This window comes from Canis lupus, chromosome 32, assembly GCF_011100685.1.
Source record: "Canis lupus familiaris isolate Mischka breed German Shepherd chromosome 32, alternate assembly UU_Cfam_GSD_1.0, whole genome shotgun sequence".
Taxonomy (NCBI): domain Eukaryota; kingdom Metazoa; phylum Chordata; class Mammalia; order Carnivora; family Canidae; genus Canis; species Canis lupus.
The window spans coordinates 35,791,777-35,810,369 of NC_049253.1; the positions used below are offsets into that span (position 1 = coordinate 35,791,777).

An 18,593-nucleotide genomic window follows, 5' to 3' on the forward strand; every position below is an offset into this window, starting at 1 on the left:
TAGATGAAGGGGTGAGGAAAGAAAATAAGTTAGTTTCTCTATCATCTCTTGAAAAGCAAGTTAACTTGTACCTTGTAAATTTATGAAAAAGATGGGATGCCTGGGTGGCTCAGCGGTTTAGCGCCTGCCTGCCTTTGGCCCGGGGCGTGATCCTGGAGTCTCGGGATCAAGTCCCGCATCGGGCTCCCGGCATGGAGCCTGCTTCTCCCTCTGCCTGTATCTCTGCCTCTCTCTCTCCCTCTATGTCTATCATGTATAAATAAAATCTTTAAAAAAACTTATGAAAAAGTCAATGAGTCTTAGAGGCAGATTTCAGTAGTAAATTCCTGCTCCGTTTGAAGGGACGTGGTAATCTAGTGGAAAATGTTTGCATTTGGACGTTAGAAGAACAATTTAGTGAAACTTTGTGCAAGGTATTTGACAATTTTGGTCTTGTTATTCACCTGAAAAATAAAGGTAGTAATATGTCTATGGCATAAAGATAAAATGAATGAAGGAGTTTTGTGAATTGTTATCTAGCAGTGCCTACCAAACCACCCTGCAACCTAGTGTCTTCAAACAATTTAGTGTCTTCACGGTTCTGTGGAGACTGGCTCAGCTAGGAGATTCTCTGGGGGTTCTCTCACATGTGTGCAGTCAGGGGGCAGCTGTAGTGGAATCATTTGAAAGTTCGACAAGCCTCCTGGGCCAAGAAAGCTATGTTTGTCACGTCAGCTGGGATGACTGACATAGCTGGGGGCTGACCAGGCACCTCTCCTATCACCCAGCCTTTCCATAATGTTATCCTGGGTTTCTTCCTCCTTCTGGCCTGGTGGTCTCATGTCATGTCCTGACATGACAGCAGGCTTCCTCCAGAGTGAGTATCCCAAGGATATTAGGAGAATGGAAAAGCTTTTTCTGACTTAGCTGAAGCAGTCACCAGGTACTACTTCTATCTCAATACTAGTTAGTCAAAATACAAGCAAGCCTGCATTTAAAGGGAGAGGCATGCCCATTGAGAGACAAAGTTCACTGGAGACGTCTTTGGCACTACCACAGTATGCTACTAATCTGGTTGTTTTTATGCATCTTTGCTGTCACCTTCCTATGCCACCAAAATTTTTACATTTGATTTTTTTGTTGTTGTTGTTGGACAGGTTATCAAGGATCCTCCTCCACCACCACCTCCTGCACCAAAACAGGTAAATAGTGCCTAAGAAGTGATGTGGATATTTTTTCCTGTATTTAGATACTATCCCCAAATTTGATCAATTACCTTGTTGTTAGATAACTCTGATACCTATGCATTAGACTTTTGAATTTATGAAAATTAATTGTTATTTTTAATCTTATGATTTCTTTCATGTGCTGGAGGAATGAATAGGACCTTCAAAAACTGATAAATATACACTGGCCATGAGGCTCAATACTACATAGAGATTTACTTAACTTTTGCTATCCAGATACCAATAGTCCTGATGTTACTTATTTTATTTATAAAAAGTTAGAAGATCCAAGCTGGAAGTGTAATGATATTAATCCTCTCTTCAAAATGATTATTACTCTTGTATTACTCTATATGTTAACCAGAATTGTGTTAGCAACATGAACTATAGAAGTAGTGCATTCTCTAAACCTCTTAACTGCCAATCTGTTTTAGTACCACTTTTGCAGTTTAACTTAACATGTATGTTGATACTTGAAATGATTTTTGAAATGCTGTCCTAAATTTAATGTCTTATCTTTTTAAATATGAAATAATGAATAGAATTGGAAAAAAACCAAATGATGCTGCTCATAGTTGAGGAGCAATTTCTGGTAACCTGGTGAAACGAGAGAGATTCTTAAATTGGAAAGGCAGGAGTCCTTATATTCTGTAGAATTCCACTTGAAATTTATGCACATAAGCATAAGTACATCCAAACGCCCAGTATATAGTTGTTACTACATTTCTTCCATATCAATAGCATTATTCAGAAAAAAATGTTTAAATGTGTGTTAGTTCTTTTTTAAAAATATTTTATTTATTTATTTGAGAGAGAGAGTGCACAGAGGGAGAGGGAGAGGGAGAAGCAGACTCCCTGCTGAGCTGGAGGCTGAAGTCAACTCCCAGGACCCTGGGATCACTACCTAAACCCAAGGCAGATGCTTAACTGACTGAGCCACCTGGACACCCCTAAATGTGAGCTAATTCTGACTAAACAGTATTTTAAGAAATTAATTAAACCCATTTTTAAAAACTTGTGTCTACATAGGAGGAAGAAGAACCTCTGCCTACCAAGAAATGGCCAACTGTGGATGCTTCCTATTATGGTGGTCGAGGGGTTGGAGGAATTAAAAGAATGGAGGTTGGTATCTTTTAAAAAAACAGAAATTGCTAATCTGGAATGTGTAATTCTAGAACTGTTAAGCCATGGAGATTGTGCTTTTCAGCACGATCTTTTCAGAATGTAATAATACCATCCAATTTTATTTAGCACTGGGTCTTTCTTTGGATAATTTTTTGTCCTGTGGAATCATCCTGGCCATTTCAAAACTGTCCAAGAAGAACTGACTTCATTAGTCAAAGAACTGCATTGATAAGACATTTGAACTCTAAAGGGCAAAACAAAGTTAGGGTTTTTCTCACTATTTTGGAAAAAATTACTGCAGACAGCATCAACTTTGTAGAAGCCAGTCACTTAAAGTACCAACAATGCTTGTCTTTGAAAAGATCCAATAGTTATGTACTATTTAGGGATAAAAAATGTTAAAATATTCAGTAGTATGGGTATGATCTTAGCACAAATGTAGAAGAAGCGCATTTAAAAAATTTTTTTTACAGCTTTTAGTTACCACTTATGAACAATCATAATTAATTTTAAATATCATTTATAGAATATATTGAACTTTGAGACTGGCTCAAAGTGTGGATTAAAATTGAACTTTAATATTATATCTGACGTGGGACTCGATCCTGGGTCCCCAGGATCAGGCCCTGGACCAAAGGTGGTGCTAAACCGCTGAGCCACCCAGGCTGCCCCACTTCTTTTTTTTTTTTTTTTTTTTTTTTTTTAAGATTTTATTTATTTATTCATGAGACACACAGAGAGAGGTAGAGACACAGGCAGAGGGAGAAGCAGGCTCCATGCAGGGAACCCAACATGGGACTCCATCCCGAATCTCCAGGATCACGCCCTGGGCTGAAGGCGGCGCTAAACCCCTGAGCCACCCTGGGCTGCCCAAACTTTACTTCTTGATAAGAAGGACTTTTTTATGTGTTCTGCAATCGTCGCACATGTCTCCTACTATCATATGGGCTTTGCCCTATTACTGCCAGCAAAAATCAGTAAGCTAATTAACCACCTCACAACTGTTAAAATTTTCTCTTTTTTCTACATTTCAATAAAATTCAGATTCCCATGGAGAGTTTCCCCTTTTCAGAATGAATTTCAGTATTCTTCTGAAGAAGCTCAGACCTACTTAACATGGTTGTCATTGCCAAAGTGGTTATTCAAGTCATCTGATAGTGATTCTCACTTTCTTGACCACATTAGATCTTAAAATAATGCATGCTTTCCTTAAAAGCATGCCACTTTATTGCTGAAATAACCCCTGAGACACCTCACTGCTAGTAAGCCACGGAAAAGGCAGGTGCTAGGAGCTATTGCACTTGTCTTTTGGAGAAGATAGTGCATATGTGTTCACATGTGGATGATTGAGAATATTAAATAGTCCAAGAGAACATAGCTAGTCTGGCTTTAGTTGCTTGAGACAACTTCGTTCTGAAGGCCATTTTCCTTCTGTTTCCCTTGGAGGGGTGAGGAAAGAGCAGATGGATAATCTTACATATATGAAAAATAAACTTGTAAATAAAATAGTTACATATGAATATGTAAACATAGTCTATCCCAACTTATTTTTTAATTTATTTCACCTCATTCCAAAATATATGTGTAAAAACTGTATGCAAGGGGAAAAAGGCTTGACAAGATATACTACAAAATGTTAGTAGCTTTCTCTGGGTGGAGTGATTTTCAATCTGTGCTATGTATTTCCCTACTTTTTCCTAACTCATTTGACAATGAGCATGCGCTACTTTGATTTCAAAATAATAAATTTAATTCCATTTTGAAATCTTCACATGTAAAATACCACATGACAATGAGATAATGATATGCTAGTAAGTGAGCTTTAAAGAATAATATTTCTGCTGAAAGCACTAGGAGTTATGCCAGATTTTTGTTAGTCCAATATTCCAGTGTATTGAAGATTGAGATCTCTTTCCAAAGAAAAAAAAAAGCATACCCATGAGTTTCTAGAGGAATAACATTGGTTTATGGTCAAGAAAGCCAAAGGGCTTGTGCACCTTCTTGAATAACTCACATTTCAAGTTTCAAGACTAATTCTTAATATGTGAAATACATTGCCTGTCCTTTTCAGTTTAAGAAAATCTGTGAAAAGGACTCACCCACTTTTAATAAACTAGGGTACATTTTATCTTTGGACCATTTTAGCTACATTGCATATGGTATTGGGTCAACATGGTGGAATGGGAATGAGAAAAAAATGAGAAAGTAAATGTGAACATTACGAAGGGGAAACAATACATAAAAAGACAATCGAGATCATAAAATTGAATTGAGAATTAAGCATCATTAAGTTCTCTCAAGTCTGATCTTATTTAAACTTAGGGAAAATAGAAAACATCATCTGTTTTAAAAACATACTTATTTAAACCTAGAAAGTATTTCCCTTAAAAAAGTGCCTTTAACTGGGAAAAATAAATGGAATCATAGAAATTATGTGCACATCTGAATTACAGAATAAATCTTCGTAACTGATGTTATTTTAAGCGAGGATAGGGATTTTACGTAGATTTTTTTTTCTTACTCCTCCTTTAAATTAAATATTTAAATGCTACAGTAATGGCAATTTGGAGAAAGCTGGAACGGAGCTGATGTTAATAACAGCTGTTAGCACAACTGATCCGCAATACCTAATGACTTCAAATGTGTGTTTCTGCCAATTCAGTGTGAAACTGTTTTTGTTTCTTTTCTCAATTCTGAAATTGCTCCTTTATGATACAACCTCCGAGTCATCTAAATATACTCTGGAAATTATGGAATTTTATTGTTTATTATGGAAGCCAAGTAGACTTGGAAGAGTTTAGCTATCAAGTTTGCACTTATTTTTTTTTTCCATTGTAAAAAAGACAGGTATATTAATTCTGCTAAAGCTCTCTTTAGCAGTTTATTCTTGGTTTTTTTTTCTTAAAATATTTTATTTATTTATTCCTGAGAGACACAGAGAGGCAGAGACAAAGGCAGAGGGGGAAATGTGGGACTTCCCCGGCAGTGAGCCCAATGTGGGACTCGATCCCAGGACCGTAAAATCATGACCTGAGCCACTGAGCCACCCAGGTGCACCTATTCTAGTTTTTTTTCTTTTTTTTTTTTTAATCCTTTTTGACTATTGCAATGTGGTTAAACTAAAATATTAAAACATATGTATACTTGTATGTATATTTATAGACAAACCTTGTTTTATTGCACTCTGCTTTATTGCACTTCACATACTGTGGTTTTTGTTTTTGTTTTGTTTTTGTTTTACAAATTGAAGGTTTCTGGCAACCCTGCACTGAGCAGCAAAGTCTATCAGCATCATTTTTCCAACAGCATTTGCTTACTTCGTGTCTTTGTGTCATGTCTTGGTAATTCTTGTAATATTTCAAACTTACTCATTGTTATTGTATTTGCTATGATGATCTGTGATCAGTGACTACCATTTACTAAAAGCTCAGATGACACTTAGAATTTTTTAGCCATAAAGTGTTTTTTTAAATAAGGTATGTACATTGTCTTTTTTAGACCTGACACTGTTGCACACTTACTAGACTACAGCATACTGCAAACATAACATTTATATGCACTGGGAAACCAAAACATTCATTTGAGTAATTTATTATGCTATTTGCTTTATTGTGGTGGTTTGGAACCAAACCTGCAGTATCTCTGAGGTATGCCTGTAATTGCTTCTGAGAGTTTTAGGAAAAATCTATAAATCATTTCGTAATTTATACTTTGGGATTGAGTGAGAATTATTTGTTGTGTTGTTTGTGATGATGGTGATAATGATGATGGAACAGCTACTTCATGAATCTAACTCTGAGGAATTAATTAATGAATTTCCTTTAGACCTTAGCAACTCTATTTCAGAGTACAGTTCTTTAAGGGGTGAGTCTCTAGAAATACACTGAGTCAAAACTCCAGTTTGGTTACTTTGTGTTCTTTATCTGAGAATGGTGCCAGTGATTCTTGGAGGATGAATACGATTACCATTATCTCTATGATATCAACTATGAAGGGTAGGCTGGGGAGGTGTGTATATTAAATCCACCATTTCTGAACACTTATCTACTTATATTTTTATTCTGAATTATTTTTCTGAGTTACGACATTTGCTTGTTTACTGAACTTTTTGTTGTTATTGTTGTTTTCCCTCAAAATCGAGACTTCACAACTGCCAGGATATATATCCTGGTTTTAGAGTTTTTGAGCTCAGTTTAGCTATATCTAAAGATTTCAGAAGTTTTCATTTATCTAGATGAAGACACTGTGATTGGAACAAGAAGGTCATTTCTCTGGAAAGAAAGCCAACTACTAGCTCTAAAGGTTTAATGGTGTTTAAAACAATTTTAACAACCTTATAAAGAACATTCTAGTACCGCTGATCACACTGAAGGATACAGATACATTTTAATGACTCAACAGGGTCCACTTGAAGTGGAAAGCCTATTCTAAAATTGTAGTAAAAAAGGTAAAAACATCTAAGGAAGCCTTATCAAAAAGCCATGAATAGTTCTTTCCATGAAAAGTAATCATACACCTACTCACTAACTCAGGTCATTAAAATGCTTTACAGAGTATTTAATTTTTTTTTCCTTTGTGGAAATCACTTAATTCTGGTGAGTCAGTGTGTCCTGCACAGGCCTTCGTATTTCTTTGCAGAGCTTCACTTGCCTTATCTTTGTCATCTTTGTTCATGTCGTCTGTGGTTTTTGTAGGACTTCTCCACATTCCTGGCTGGACAAAGTCTTTCTCCAGTGGTCACATCCTATCCCCATGCCCATAAAGAGATCACATTTAGCTCTTAACTCCTGTTCATTGAAGAATAAAGAAAACAGTAATTTGACCCTATGATTTTTCAGTGTCTAGAGTTTTCAGAGAAGGATATACCCTAAAATTTGTGGGATTCTCTGGTGTCCCTGAAGTTTTCTTTTCAAAGTGGAGCCTTTTCAGATTTGCCTTCCTCAATGGAAAATTGATAATCGAATAACCATTCTCCGATATACATCAGAACTAAAGACTGAAAGCTACTTTACAAAGTCGAGTTTTACAAAAGTAAGGAAGAATCATATATAACTCTTTTACTTCCAAAGGCTAAATGTTTAAGTCATACTTTTTGACTTAGGCAAACTTAATGAAATAAATTGGGGAGGAACAATTTACTCCTTTGTGTAAAATACATTGGTAAAATACATGTAAAAATACATTTGTAATCCTATTTGAAACTTACTAACTTATTTAAGGTTCAAATCCCTGCCCTGTCACTTGCTAGCTGTGTGGCTTTGGACACATTACTTCATCTTTCCATGCCTTGGTTTCCTCATCTGGAAGGAAAAAAAAACTGGATACCTATATTATCTATCTCATTGCATTTTTTTTTTTTTTGTATGGATTAAGTGCAGTTGGCACATAGTAATTGTCACCATCACCATCTATTCCCTCCACTGCCATCAGTACATAGGGGTACATACTTAGCTAGAAGGGGAATGTACCTAACTAAATCTCAGGAGAGGAGGAATTTATAGTTAGTATATGACTCCTCTCTTTACTTCAAGATGGTGAACCAAAGGACCATCTCCTCAATTTGTTCTTCTAGGACCCTGGATGTCGGATACAAGTATTTTCCCTTTGTTTTAAAGGTTCGTTGGGGTGATAAAGGATCTACTGAGGAAGGTGCAAGACTAGAGAAAGCCAAAAATGCTGTGGTAAAGATTCCTGAAGAAGTTGAGGAACCTGTCAGGCCTAGACCACCTCGGCCCAAACCCACATACCAGCCTCCTCAGACAAAGTGGTACACACCAATTAAGGTAATTGTGTAAATTTTGTGTGCTTTATTTATTTATTTTTTATGTATTTATTTTTAAAGATTTTATTTATTTATTTATTTATTTATTTATTTATTTATTTATTTATGAGAGGTATATAGAGAGAGGTAGAGACATAGGCAAAGGGAGAAGCAGGCTTCCTCTTGGGAGCCTGATGCAGGACTTGACCCCAGGACCCCAGTTTCAGGACCTGAGGCAAAGGCAGCCGCTCAACCGCTGAGTCACCCGGGCACCCCAATTTTGTGTGATTTAACTGAGAACCTGTAACAAGAGAAACTCTGACTTCTTTAGCTTACCCCCAGCTCCCAGCTGTGTGCATGAGGACCCAGGTCCATCAAGCAGCAGGCATTCATTATCCATTCTAATGACTATTTCTCAGCAAGAACCTCTGCTTTTGTTATTTATTTATTTGTTTAATTTAGGAAAGAAATGAGAGTAGAGAACAAAACTACTGTCTTCATTTTAACTCTTTATTAAATAAGTAGAGGTGGAATCTGTTCCCTAGAGATTTACAAAGCATGTTTCCGTTTAGGGTCGTCTTGATGCACTCTGGGCTCTGTTGCGGCGGCAGTACGACCGAGTTTCCTTGATGCGGCCTCAGGAAGGAGATGAGGTTTGTATGTGGGGATATGTTGGGAAAGAGCAGTGCATGGATCAGTATGTTGAAGGAAGTGAAATAATAATCAAAGAGAATTTAAAGCCCTCATTACACTTGGGGAAGGAATTACTGTCTTGTGCAAGTTCCCATTACATAGGGCACTTAATAAATTATTACCTGTTGTTAGAATACATCTTACAGCTATGGTTTAACACAAGTCCATTCTCAAGTAATATGGAAAAAACATGATCTGTGTACACATACTTTAATATGTACACTCATTACTTCAGCCTTTGACTTGGACAACATTACATTCTGAGGTTTTATCAGGTGGGAAGGACAGACTGAGGATCTGTAGTTGGAGTCTTTCTCTACCATTTACTATCAGCAAGCCCCAGGGAACATGCAGAGCCTCCATTTCTTCAGGTATAAATATATATTTCTATGCCTTCACCAGTTAATGCAAACTAATTTCTTAAATAGATGAAAGTGTCTTTTGGTAGTCCTGCCTTATCCACAGTTTCAGGTATCTGTAGTCAACCATGGCGCAGAAGCAGGTAATATCCTTCCCACATATGGTCAGAAGGTCAGTCGTAGCCTAACACCACATTGCAATGCCTACATTGTTCATCTCACTTTCTCTCATTACACAGACATTTTATCATCTCATGTCATCACAAGAAGTGTGGGTATAGTATGATAAGTTATTTTGAGAGGAGAACCACATTTACATAATTTTTATTACAGTATATCACTACAATTTTTCTATTTTATTATTAGGCATTTTTGCTAATCTCTCTCACAGCATTTAATTTATAAATTAAACGTTATCTTTGGTATGTATGTATAGGGAAAAACACAGGATTTTTATGATTTGGTACTATCTGTGGTTTCACGCAATCTACTGGGGGTCGTGGAACGTATCACTTGTGGATAAGGGACTGTAAAGCAATATAGAAATCTGTGATTTCTAGAACATACTCACATTGTAAAAATACATACATACACACATATATGTGTATACATTTTCCCTACCAAGGAAGCTTATTTGAGTTTTTTTTTTTTTTTTGTTTATGGAAATTTGGCTAGAATTACTCTAGCATTATAATTTCTTTAATATATTAGCACTATTTTCTATAATATCAATGTAAAAAAATCGAAAACATTTTCATCACTATAGTTCAGACACATCACTATTAGTAGTAATAATAGAACCGTTTCATTGTGTGTCAACATGATCATCATCGTGATCACCAATTCTGAAGTGAGTGAACTTTATTTACCTCAACCTCAGAGGATTTTCAGTTCATTCAGGTTTGACAGACTATTATTTTTAAGTATGAAATGATTGATGAAATTAGTATTTATTCTATAGTGCCAAACTAAGTTATGCTTAGTGTTATATATTTTAGCATGGTGCTTCACATACAAAAACATGTAAATCTTTAAAATTTTACTTCTATGAAATGAAGGTCACTTTGAAAATATCTGAATTCAACCATTTAGGAAATCCAGTTTGAGAATTCTCCACAGACCTTTTAACCTTTGCTTGGACCATAGGCAGAGATAACCAGCCTCTTTCATTACCAGACCACTGTGGTTAATGGAAAGTTCTTAGGTTTATTGAAATTTGTGCCTCTGTTTAAATCACACATAATCTGGAGTTCTGCTTCTGGGACGCCATACAGCAACTCTATTTACTCTTTTTGTGCTAGGCTTTCACTGTTTGTATTTTCAAAGTGTTTTTGTGTATCACCCTAATTTTCTCTCCCCCAGATTAGACATTAGTTCATTTGTTAAATAATTGTTAAATTGTTAAATGTGTTGAGGATTGTGCTAGCACTAAAGATGTATTAGCTGGCAAAAGCAGATAGTAGTTCTAGCACTCTTGCCCATACTGGATATATTCTTTTAACTAGTGTCTAACATATGCCAAGCACTTTGTTGATTCTAAACAAAGATTTCCTTTGTTCTGGTAATTTGGACACATTTTTGTATGTTATAGGCCCAAAGGATTTTATTCTAACTCTTAAGTTAGAAAATTCAGAATTTTTCAGATTTTAGGAAACTGATATAGTCCATATATCATATATTTATGTGAAACAGCACCTTGGGTTACATTATTTAGACATTTTTGTGATAAATATTAGTTACTGCAAGTAGACATAGACTATTAATAATCTCAAGTTCAAGTCAGGTTTGGCTTGCAAATGAATTTCGGTGATAAACTCAGCACAAAAGTTAGAGTTTTCAAAGATTTGTATTTCAAAGATGTAGATAAAAGATAGTAGATCTTTACTGTGTATGACTAAGTCTCCAGTTTCTCTACCGTATACCTATATATGCTCTATCAAATACATATTATGATTGTATGTATATTTGACACAGTATGATTTAGTCTTTTTCATAATACTTATTCTTGAATATACCTTTATTGCTTCCAACGTTTTGTCACCTGCAAGTTTTTGTTACTTATTTCAAACCCACTGTGAAAGCTTCAGTGTGGCGCTCCGTGAAAGCTTTCCCCATAGGCTGACAATCCAGCTAATTGACATTTAGTATGGTAAAGCTAGAAACTCACCCAATGGTACAATCTCAGTTTACCATTTCAAGGGCTCTATTCTTATCCTCATGAGCACAGTAAATATTGTTGACAAAGCCAACCGTGTAACTCTGTGATATTTGTGTCCCGCAAAAATCTGCACCAATCATAAAACACAGAATCTGATCGACTTTAAAAGACTTTACAAGATAAAAGAGATACAAGATACTTTACAGTATCTTTCATTTGAGAAAGTGACTTACGTGGTGAGAAAATGAGGACCCAAACGTAGAAAGAGAATCAGGGTATTTTGCACTGTTAACTTTGATATACATTTGGTGTATGATATTAAAATGGAATGATTTGCTTAGATAATGCTTTATTTATGCATGAGAAGAAGACCATGGTTCCCCATTACCTCCTACTTACTGTGGCTAGTTAAGTCCTCAAAAATTCAATGGACTGAACTGTATGCTTTTCACCAATTCAGTGTATGTAGACGTGGTTTGTCTTCTAGGATTACATGGAGTAGACAAAATTTTAAATTTAGGGGATTGAGATATCCAAGTGTGGTGTCTTCCACTTTCCTGGCTATTCTTTGTGTTCAATACTCCAGGTAAGCCAGAGTGGAATCATTGAATGAGAAAACTGGGCTTGGAATTTTTTTGGATAGTTTTAGATACCCATATTCATCTGTGATTGGATACCATAGCACTGGGAAGGGTAAAATCCTGTCTTCAACCTTACTCCCCTGAAAGCAATTAATTAAGCTAAGTTAGATGACTCAGACTACTCGTGAAGGGTTTCATATATGTGTGTGTATAGGTGTATAAGTGTGTATACCTGTAGATAGTATATAGGATAATTGTTGTCCTTCCAAACTATCACTTTTATTTCACAAATCTATTTTTTCCATTAAATATTAGGAAATTGGTAAATAGTATTGTATTCGCTTAGATTAGATTCATTGATTACCCCGGAAAACGTTTGTCTTTGCAGATATGCAAAATCAAATAATGCGTTGGGAAAATGTTACTGGCTATTCAAGGACAATCTTTTTAAAAGAAAATTTCTTATCAACGTATAAACTGGTGAAAGGTTTTGCAAATAATTTTATTTTCCTGTGCTCGTAAAACCTTGTGCGTGTTTACTTTGGATTATACTTCTTAGAAGTATTTGTGTGATGGCGTGCAAGGCGTGTGTAGTATAAAGCAATCCTACATTGTAGAAATTAAGGAAAGGCTTCTGGAAGAATTTTCTAGTCGTCGGAAATGTTTGATATTTTCAGGAAATAAGCAGCAATGTTTTCTCATTTGTGAATTATAAAGGAGTCACATTCTCTTTCCTAGAAAGAAAGGCAAAACAGTGCGCTCGGGGAGACAATAAAACACTTGTTTTCCGGTTGTGGCTAATGGGTTCCAAGATAACAGAACCAATGCCTAGTCAACGGCACGTTTTCTACCTTGGAAAACGATCTTGTCATTTATTTATGGATTGTTTACTGCAGATTGTGCCTCTTGAGAGTTTAGTTCAATAAACAAATCAGCGTACGTGGAGCTAGACCGGGAGTCTAGCGCGCTTAGTCTGCAAGTCCCGTCACGCCGAATTTCCAGCCAAATGCTCTCCTTTTATGGCTCAGAGGCCGCACCGGGCTCATTGGCAGCAGAATTCACCGCTGAATTGAAGTCCTTGATCCAGTAATTGAAGTTCAGGCATAAAGTATCAAAGCGGCCCGCGGAGGCTCTGGCTCCGTCCCGGGCTCCCGCTCCCCTGGGCTCCCCTGGATGCTCCCGCTCCCCGGGATGCTCCCGGTGCCCTGGGCTCCCGCTCCCCTGGGCGCTCCCGCTGCCCTGGATGCTCCCGCTGCCCTGGATGCTCCCGCGGCCCTGGATGCTCCCGCTCCCCTGGGCTTCCGCTCCCCTGGATGCTTCCGCTCCCCTGGATGCTCCCGCTCCCCTGGATGCTCCCGCTCCCCTGGGCTCCCGCTGTCCTAGATGCTCCCGCTGCCCTGGATGCTCCCGCGGCCCTGGATGCTCCCGCTGCCCTGGGCTCCCGCTGCCCTGGGCTCCCGCTCCCCTAGATGCTCCCGCTGCCCTGGGTGCTCCCGCTGCCCTGGATGCTCCCGCTCCCCTGGGCTCCCGCTCCCCTGGATGCCCCCGCTCCCCTGGGCTCCCGCTGTCCTAGATGCTCCCGCTGTCCTAGAAGCTCCCGCTGTCCTAGATGCTCCCGCGGCCCTGGATGCTCCCGCGGCCCTGGATGCTCCCGCTCCCCTGGGCTCCCGCTGCCCTGGGCTCCCGCTCCCCTAGATGCTCCCGCTGCCCTGGGTGCTCCCGCTGCCCTGGATGCTCCCGCTCCCCCGGGCTCCCGCTCCCCTGGATGCTCCCGCTCCCCTGGATGCTCCCGCTCCCCCGGGCGCTCCATCCCCGGCTCCGCGGACGCGGCGCACACACCGGGCGCGGCTTTGGTGGCGGCCGCAGCTCCTCGAGCCCCGACGGGTGCAGGCGAGGAGCTGCCGGCCGGTGGGCGGAGGTGGCTGAGAGCGGCAGGACCGTTTTGGGCTCTCGCTCGCTGCCTGCAGGCCTCACACACCAAAGGTGGGAGTGGGGGTGGACACAGCTGCGCTCCCAAACTTGCCTTAGGCGCAAATAAAGAGATCTAATGCAGTTTGACTCCGCGGCGGTGGGGAGACGGGGACGGAAAGCCACTTCAGAGACAGCTTAGCGCTGCAACATCTGCCGCCCAGTTTCCCGGGAGTGACGGGGGACCGCAGGTACGCATTGAAGCCTCCGCGTAAACAACCTCCAGTAGGCCGTGGGCTCCTTTGAAGGGCCTCCATCAAACACGCCGGAGTCCGCGGCAGGAGTTTGTTTGGTTTTCAAAGCAGTGTTTTGTGTTTGCAATAACAAGGTAATTCATAAATCATGCATTACCACGCGTGCACCTTTTTTTTTCCCCCTGTTTGAAAAGTGAGAGTTGGAGAAGCAAAAAAGGCAAAGAAAGAAGAAAGCGAAGCACTAGTTCTGGAGCTGTTCCTCGAACCGATTAAATCGCCGAGGAGCTGCTTGGCCCTAGTGGAGGTTACGTTGACCTTCAGACCGCAGCCCCTCGCTCACCAGGAAGCGCACAGGAGTGTACACGCTGCAATAGAAGAATCCTGCTGAGAGAGGCGCCCACGAAGGGCCTCCACTGTTTGTTTTTATACTTGGACCACGAGGCTGCTTACTACACGGAGGTGAAAGGAAATTCGATTATTTTCAGGCGGATGGAGATTTTTAGGAAAGTAAAATTTAGGACATCCCATTAGCTTTAGTTTCCTATGTACAAAGGCCTTATGCCTTGGAGTTGGATATTAAAAATAAGATTTTAAGTGAAAAGCCAGAATTGCATGTTCAAGAAAACACTTTCTAAGGTGTTTTCCCACCCCCTCACCTAGGTTCAGCTAGAAAAAAAAAAATTCAAGAATGTATATACTTTTCAGTGGGAAGACTGCAGAAGCTCCTAACTGTGCAGGCACTCCTAGAGCATAATTAGAATCCGTTTGGATGCTGGTCTGACAAATAAAGCTCCAGGGTGTGGTAACATAGTATTCTGTGGTATGCTAAACTGTTATTATTAATAAAATGTAGGCTCCCTCCCTTTGAAGGGGAGCACCTGCAAGGTTACTGGGAGATGAAGCAAAGGTGCTAAACTCAAAGGTATCCTTCGAGCGAGAGAGGGCAACAGATGCTAGATGGTGGCCAAGTTTTCATCAGTCGGTGGTGAAATAAGCAACAGAAGTGCATCGTGAGTTTCCAATTAAGCTAAATTTATTAGGTTGAGGGGACTTTTATTAATTGTGCAGATATAATTGTCACTTTTTTGGAAATGATTGATGGTAGCTGCTTTAAAAAATGGAAGTCCATTTTGACAGAATCCAATGTCAGTCCTCTGATTAAAAAAAAAAAAAAAAGTCTATGGGGGAGAATATCTGAGAACAAAGATAGCACAGGTTCATTTAAAAGGCTCCAGAGAGAGGGCACCTGGGTGGTTCAGTCAGTCAAGCGTCTGCCTTCAGCTCAGGTTACCCTCCCAAGGTTCTGGGATCAAGACCCATATCCAGGCTCTGCCTGCTGATCCTCCTGCTTGTGCTCTCTCTATCCAATAAATAAAAATAAAACCTTCAAAAAAAAAAAAAAAAAGGCTCCAGAGATACCTATAACCTCAGTGTCAAATGATTAAGGCTGCACCTCCTTCTTAGATTTCTAATTTTAGCCTGTGTTCACTTTTCTGCCCGTCCTTCATCTGAATTCTCATACTCAAAACATAACTGGCCTCACTGTCTTCACTGGCGGCTTCTTCACTGATCCTAACCCTCCGGAGGGTCACTGTGAAGTCCATCATGCTTGCAAATCACCCAGTGCTCAGTGCTGTTAAACCACTTTATCTTCCCACTGAATCCCATTGCCCTGACAGAGATTTTGTGCTACACTGCCTTTAAATTCTCCATCACATTTGCAAAATGTGAACCACTTGTGGGTGTTTTGAAACCTTCACTCAAATGATTTGATATTTTAAATGCTTTCAGTGCTGGGAATTAGGCTGCTAATGACTACATTCTTACACTTTGTTTTTAGGTTCTGTCTTAATATTTTGTGTCTGGACTTTGCCATAAGTTTTAAAAGCTATGAGAAAACCTTTTATTTTAGCCTGAGTCATTCAGTCCTAGGGTACACAAAATGCCCCTGTTATTTTCAGACCTTTTCTGTTTTGAATTCTTAAATGAAAGAATGGAGAAAAAAAAATCAAGATTTTAAAAAAGCTCCAGTGATTGCTTACCTTTTATTTTTGTAAGATATGAAATTTTATATGGCCCTTTAAACTAATTATCATGTGACATAACTGGGAAAGACTATCATCAGATTTTTCTACCCTTTGTGTTATCACTAGTATTGTTCATTCTGATTATCTCTTATCTTTATATTTTGGGGCACCCTTGAACTACCTGAAATATCCTGCTTAAATGAGTAGAAGTAATTCACTTTGGTTTATATATATTTGAAAGATAAATTTTTACTAGAATAACACAGAAGCATGCCATTATTTCTGTAGTCCCACTGAGTTTGGGTAATATGTGTGTGTTGCTATAAATATCTGTGTATATACCTGAAGAACTTATTTTGTCAGTGTGTATGTTATCAACTAATGCCTGTTTCAGTGGAGAATCATAATTTCATGAAATAGAGTACTTTTTTGATACTATTTCTTAGGTTAAAGGAAACCATTTCTTAATTATGGATGTTCACTGGCAAAAGTATTGACTCAGTTCAGTTCCCTAAAGTGAAATACAGAATATATGAAAGGCAATCATTTAAATTACCCAAAAGACTTACGTTTTCAAGGAAAGTATAAATAGAATATGGAGACTAAATTGGATTTTTAACCCCCCAAGCCAGCATAATTTGTGTGTAGTGGCCTCGTACATATTTTATGTGTTAACTTCTAAGTTTAGATTTTCTTGGTTAGATTTCTTGGTTAAAATTGACCAACAAGCTTTTGACACTCAAGAGACAAAAATTATTATAGTAGTGTAGATACCTTCTTCTCAGATTAGTGTGCTGGTTTTAGAAATAAACTTTTTTTTCATCATCAGTGAGTTTTGGCACACTAAAACAATACTTTAAAATATCAACAGTTAATATTGTTTGTCCAGGCCTAAACACATTATTTTCTTAGCCTTAGTATACAGCATATCTGTAGACCATCTTGAGGATATCAGTTAAATCATCTAACTGGGAGCAGAAATGTTGGCATAGATAAAACTTGACTTTTTTTTTTTTAACTGTTTCAAGTACTATATAGTTTTTCATAATTTTAATTACAGAGGATTAAATATATTTAAGTACATCACTTTATAACTTCTAATAATTTATAAAAATCTATATAATTCAACATATATTAGGTTTTCAATTTAGAGCTCCAAGGACCCAGTCCAAGGGGGAAACATGCATTATTTTTGTAGACAATTTATTATTTTAACAAAGTACATTATGATGGTGCCTACATGTCTACCAGACCCTCATTTATAAATTTCCTTTAAGGAAAGCTTCATAACTCAGTTAAGGAAATTGGTTTAAGTAGGAAACTTTTATTGCTTCCTTATTCTTCAAAATGAATTTATATTAATACATTATATAAATATATACTTTAAGGAGAAATAAATGTTTTTTTGCTAATTATCTTTTATTTTTATTTCTAAATAAAACAAAACACTAGGATTTTTATAATATCCATTTTTAATCTCTTAAGTCCTTTTTAAAAATTACTTCACATAAGCTTTATATTTTCCATTAATTCTGGACTGAATCAAATTGCAACCTTTAACACTTGAGAAATTTGAAACCGGCATAACTTTGAGGTATAAAATTAAAAATGATTTACTTTTCAAGCTTTGCAGGAAATTGTTTTTAAGAATACCAGTAGACATTCACTTGTTTATCATTATATGATTGGAGTAAAAAATTAACTCTTATTTCAAAGGGTTATGAGAAATTTCTTGTTTTCTTTTTCTTTTTTTAAAGATTTTCTTTATTTGAGAGAGAGCACAGCTGGGGGAGGGTCAGAAGCAGAAGGAGAAGCAGACTCTTGGCTGAGCAGGGAGCCAGAAGTGGGGCTGGATCTCAGGACCTTGGGATCATGACTTAGGCCATGCTTAACTGACTGAGTCACCCAGGTGCCTCCTTTTTGCTTTTAAAAATTAATAAAGTTGGGTTAGTTATTACTAATTTGTTCCCATTTCAAAACCATTTTACTCTCTGATACGCCTCTTATTTATCAGAGTTCTTTTCACTTTGAGAATGCGGAAAAAAGATAGATTTGATTTCTTAAACTTTTGGATTCCCATAATGTTTTTTAGCAGGAGGTTAGTGCACTAAAAATAATATCTATTATATCTATATTTTAGAATCTTCTCCAGTATTAAGTACATTTTTGTTTTGAATCAAAATTAGAGACTTCAAATGGTTTTTTCTTAAATCAAGCTGTTTCCTTCTAACAGTAAATTCTTTTTAGAGCCATTTCCTGACAGTAATGGTATCTTAACAAAGAGTTTATTATGAATTCAGTAAATTTTATTTATTTACTTTTATTAAGGTCTACACTAATGAGAATGGGCTATACACACACAGGATTATATGGTTTTGCAATTATCCACACTGAGATGTCATATATCAGGTCATATCTTACTTGCCTAACAAAGTAAATCTGTAAAACATATTTCAATAAAGAATCGAAACAGCACATTTATATTATTTACACGTGTGTGTGTGTGTGTGTGTATAGTGTAC

At 37.9% G+C, this 18,593-nt stretch overlaps 1 protein-coding gene across 2 annotated transcripts in view; it reads left to right on the forward strand.

Annotated features, from left to right (window-relative positions):
* The window catches only part of ANTXR2 (ANTXR cell adhesion molecule 2), a 159,942-nt gene that overhangs the window by 90,272 nt on the left and 51,077 nt on the right, over positions 1 to 18,593 (forward strand). For both annotated transcript variants that reach the window (XM_038582324.1, XM_038582325.1), the window contains exons 13-16: positions 1,137 to 1,181; positions 2,235 to 2,327; positions 7,946 to 8,113; positions 8,664 to 8,744. In XM_038582324.1, coding sequence (XP_038438252.1) covers positions 1,137 to 1,181; positions 2,235 to 2,327; positions 7,946 to 8,113; positions 8,664 to 8,744 — 387 coding nt within the window. The remainder of the gene's footprint in view (positions 1 to 1,136; positions 1,182 to 2,234; positions 2,328 to 7,945; positions 8,114 to 8,663; positions 8,745 to 18,593) is intronic.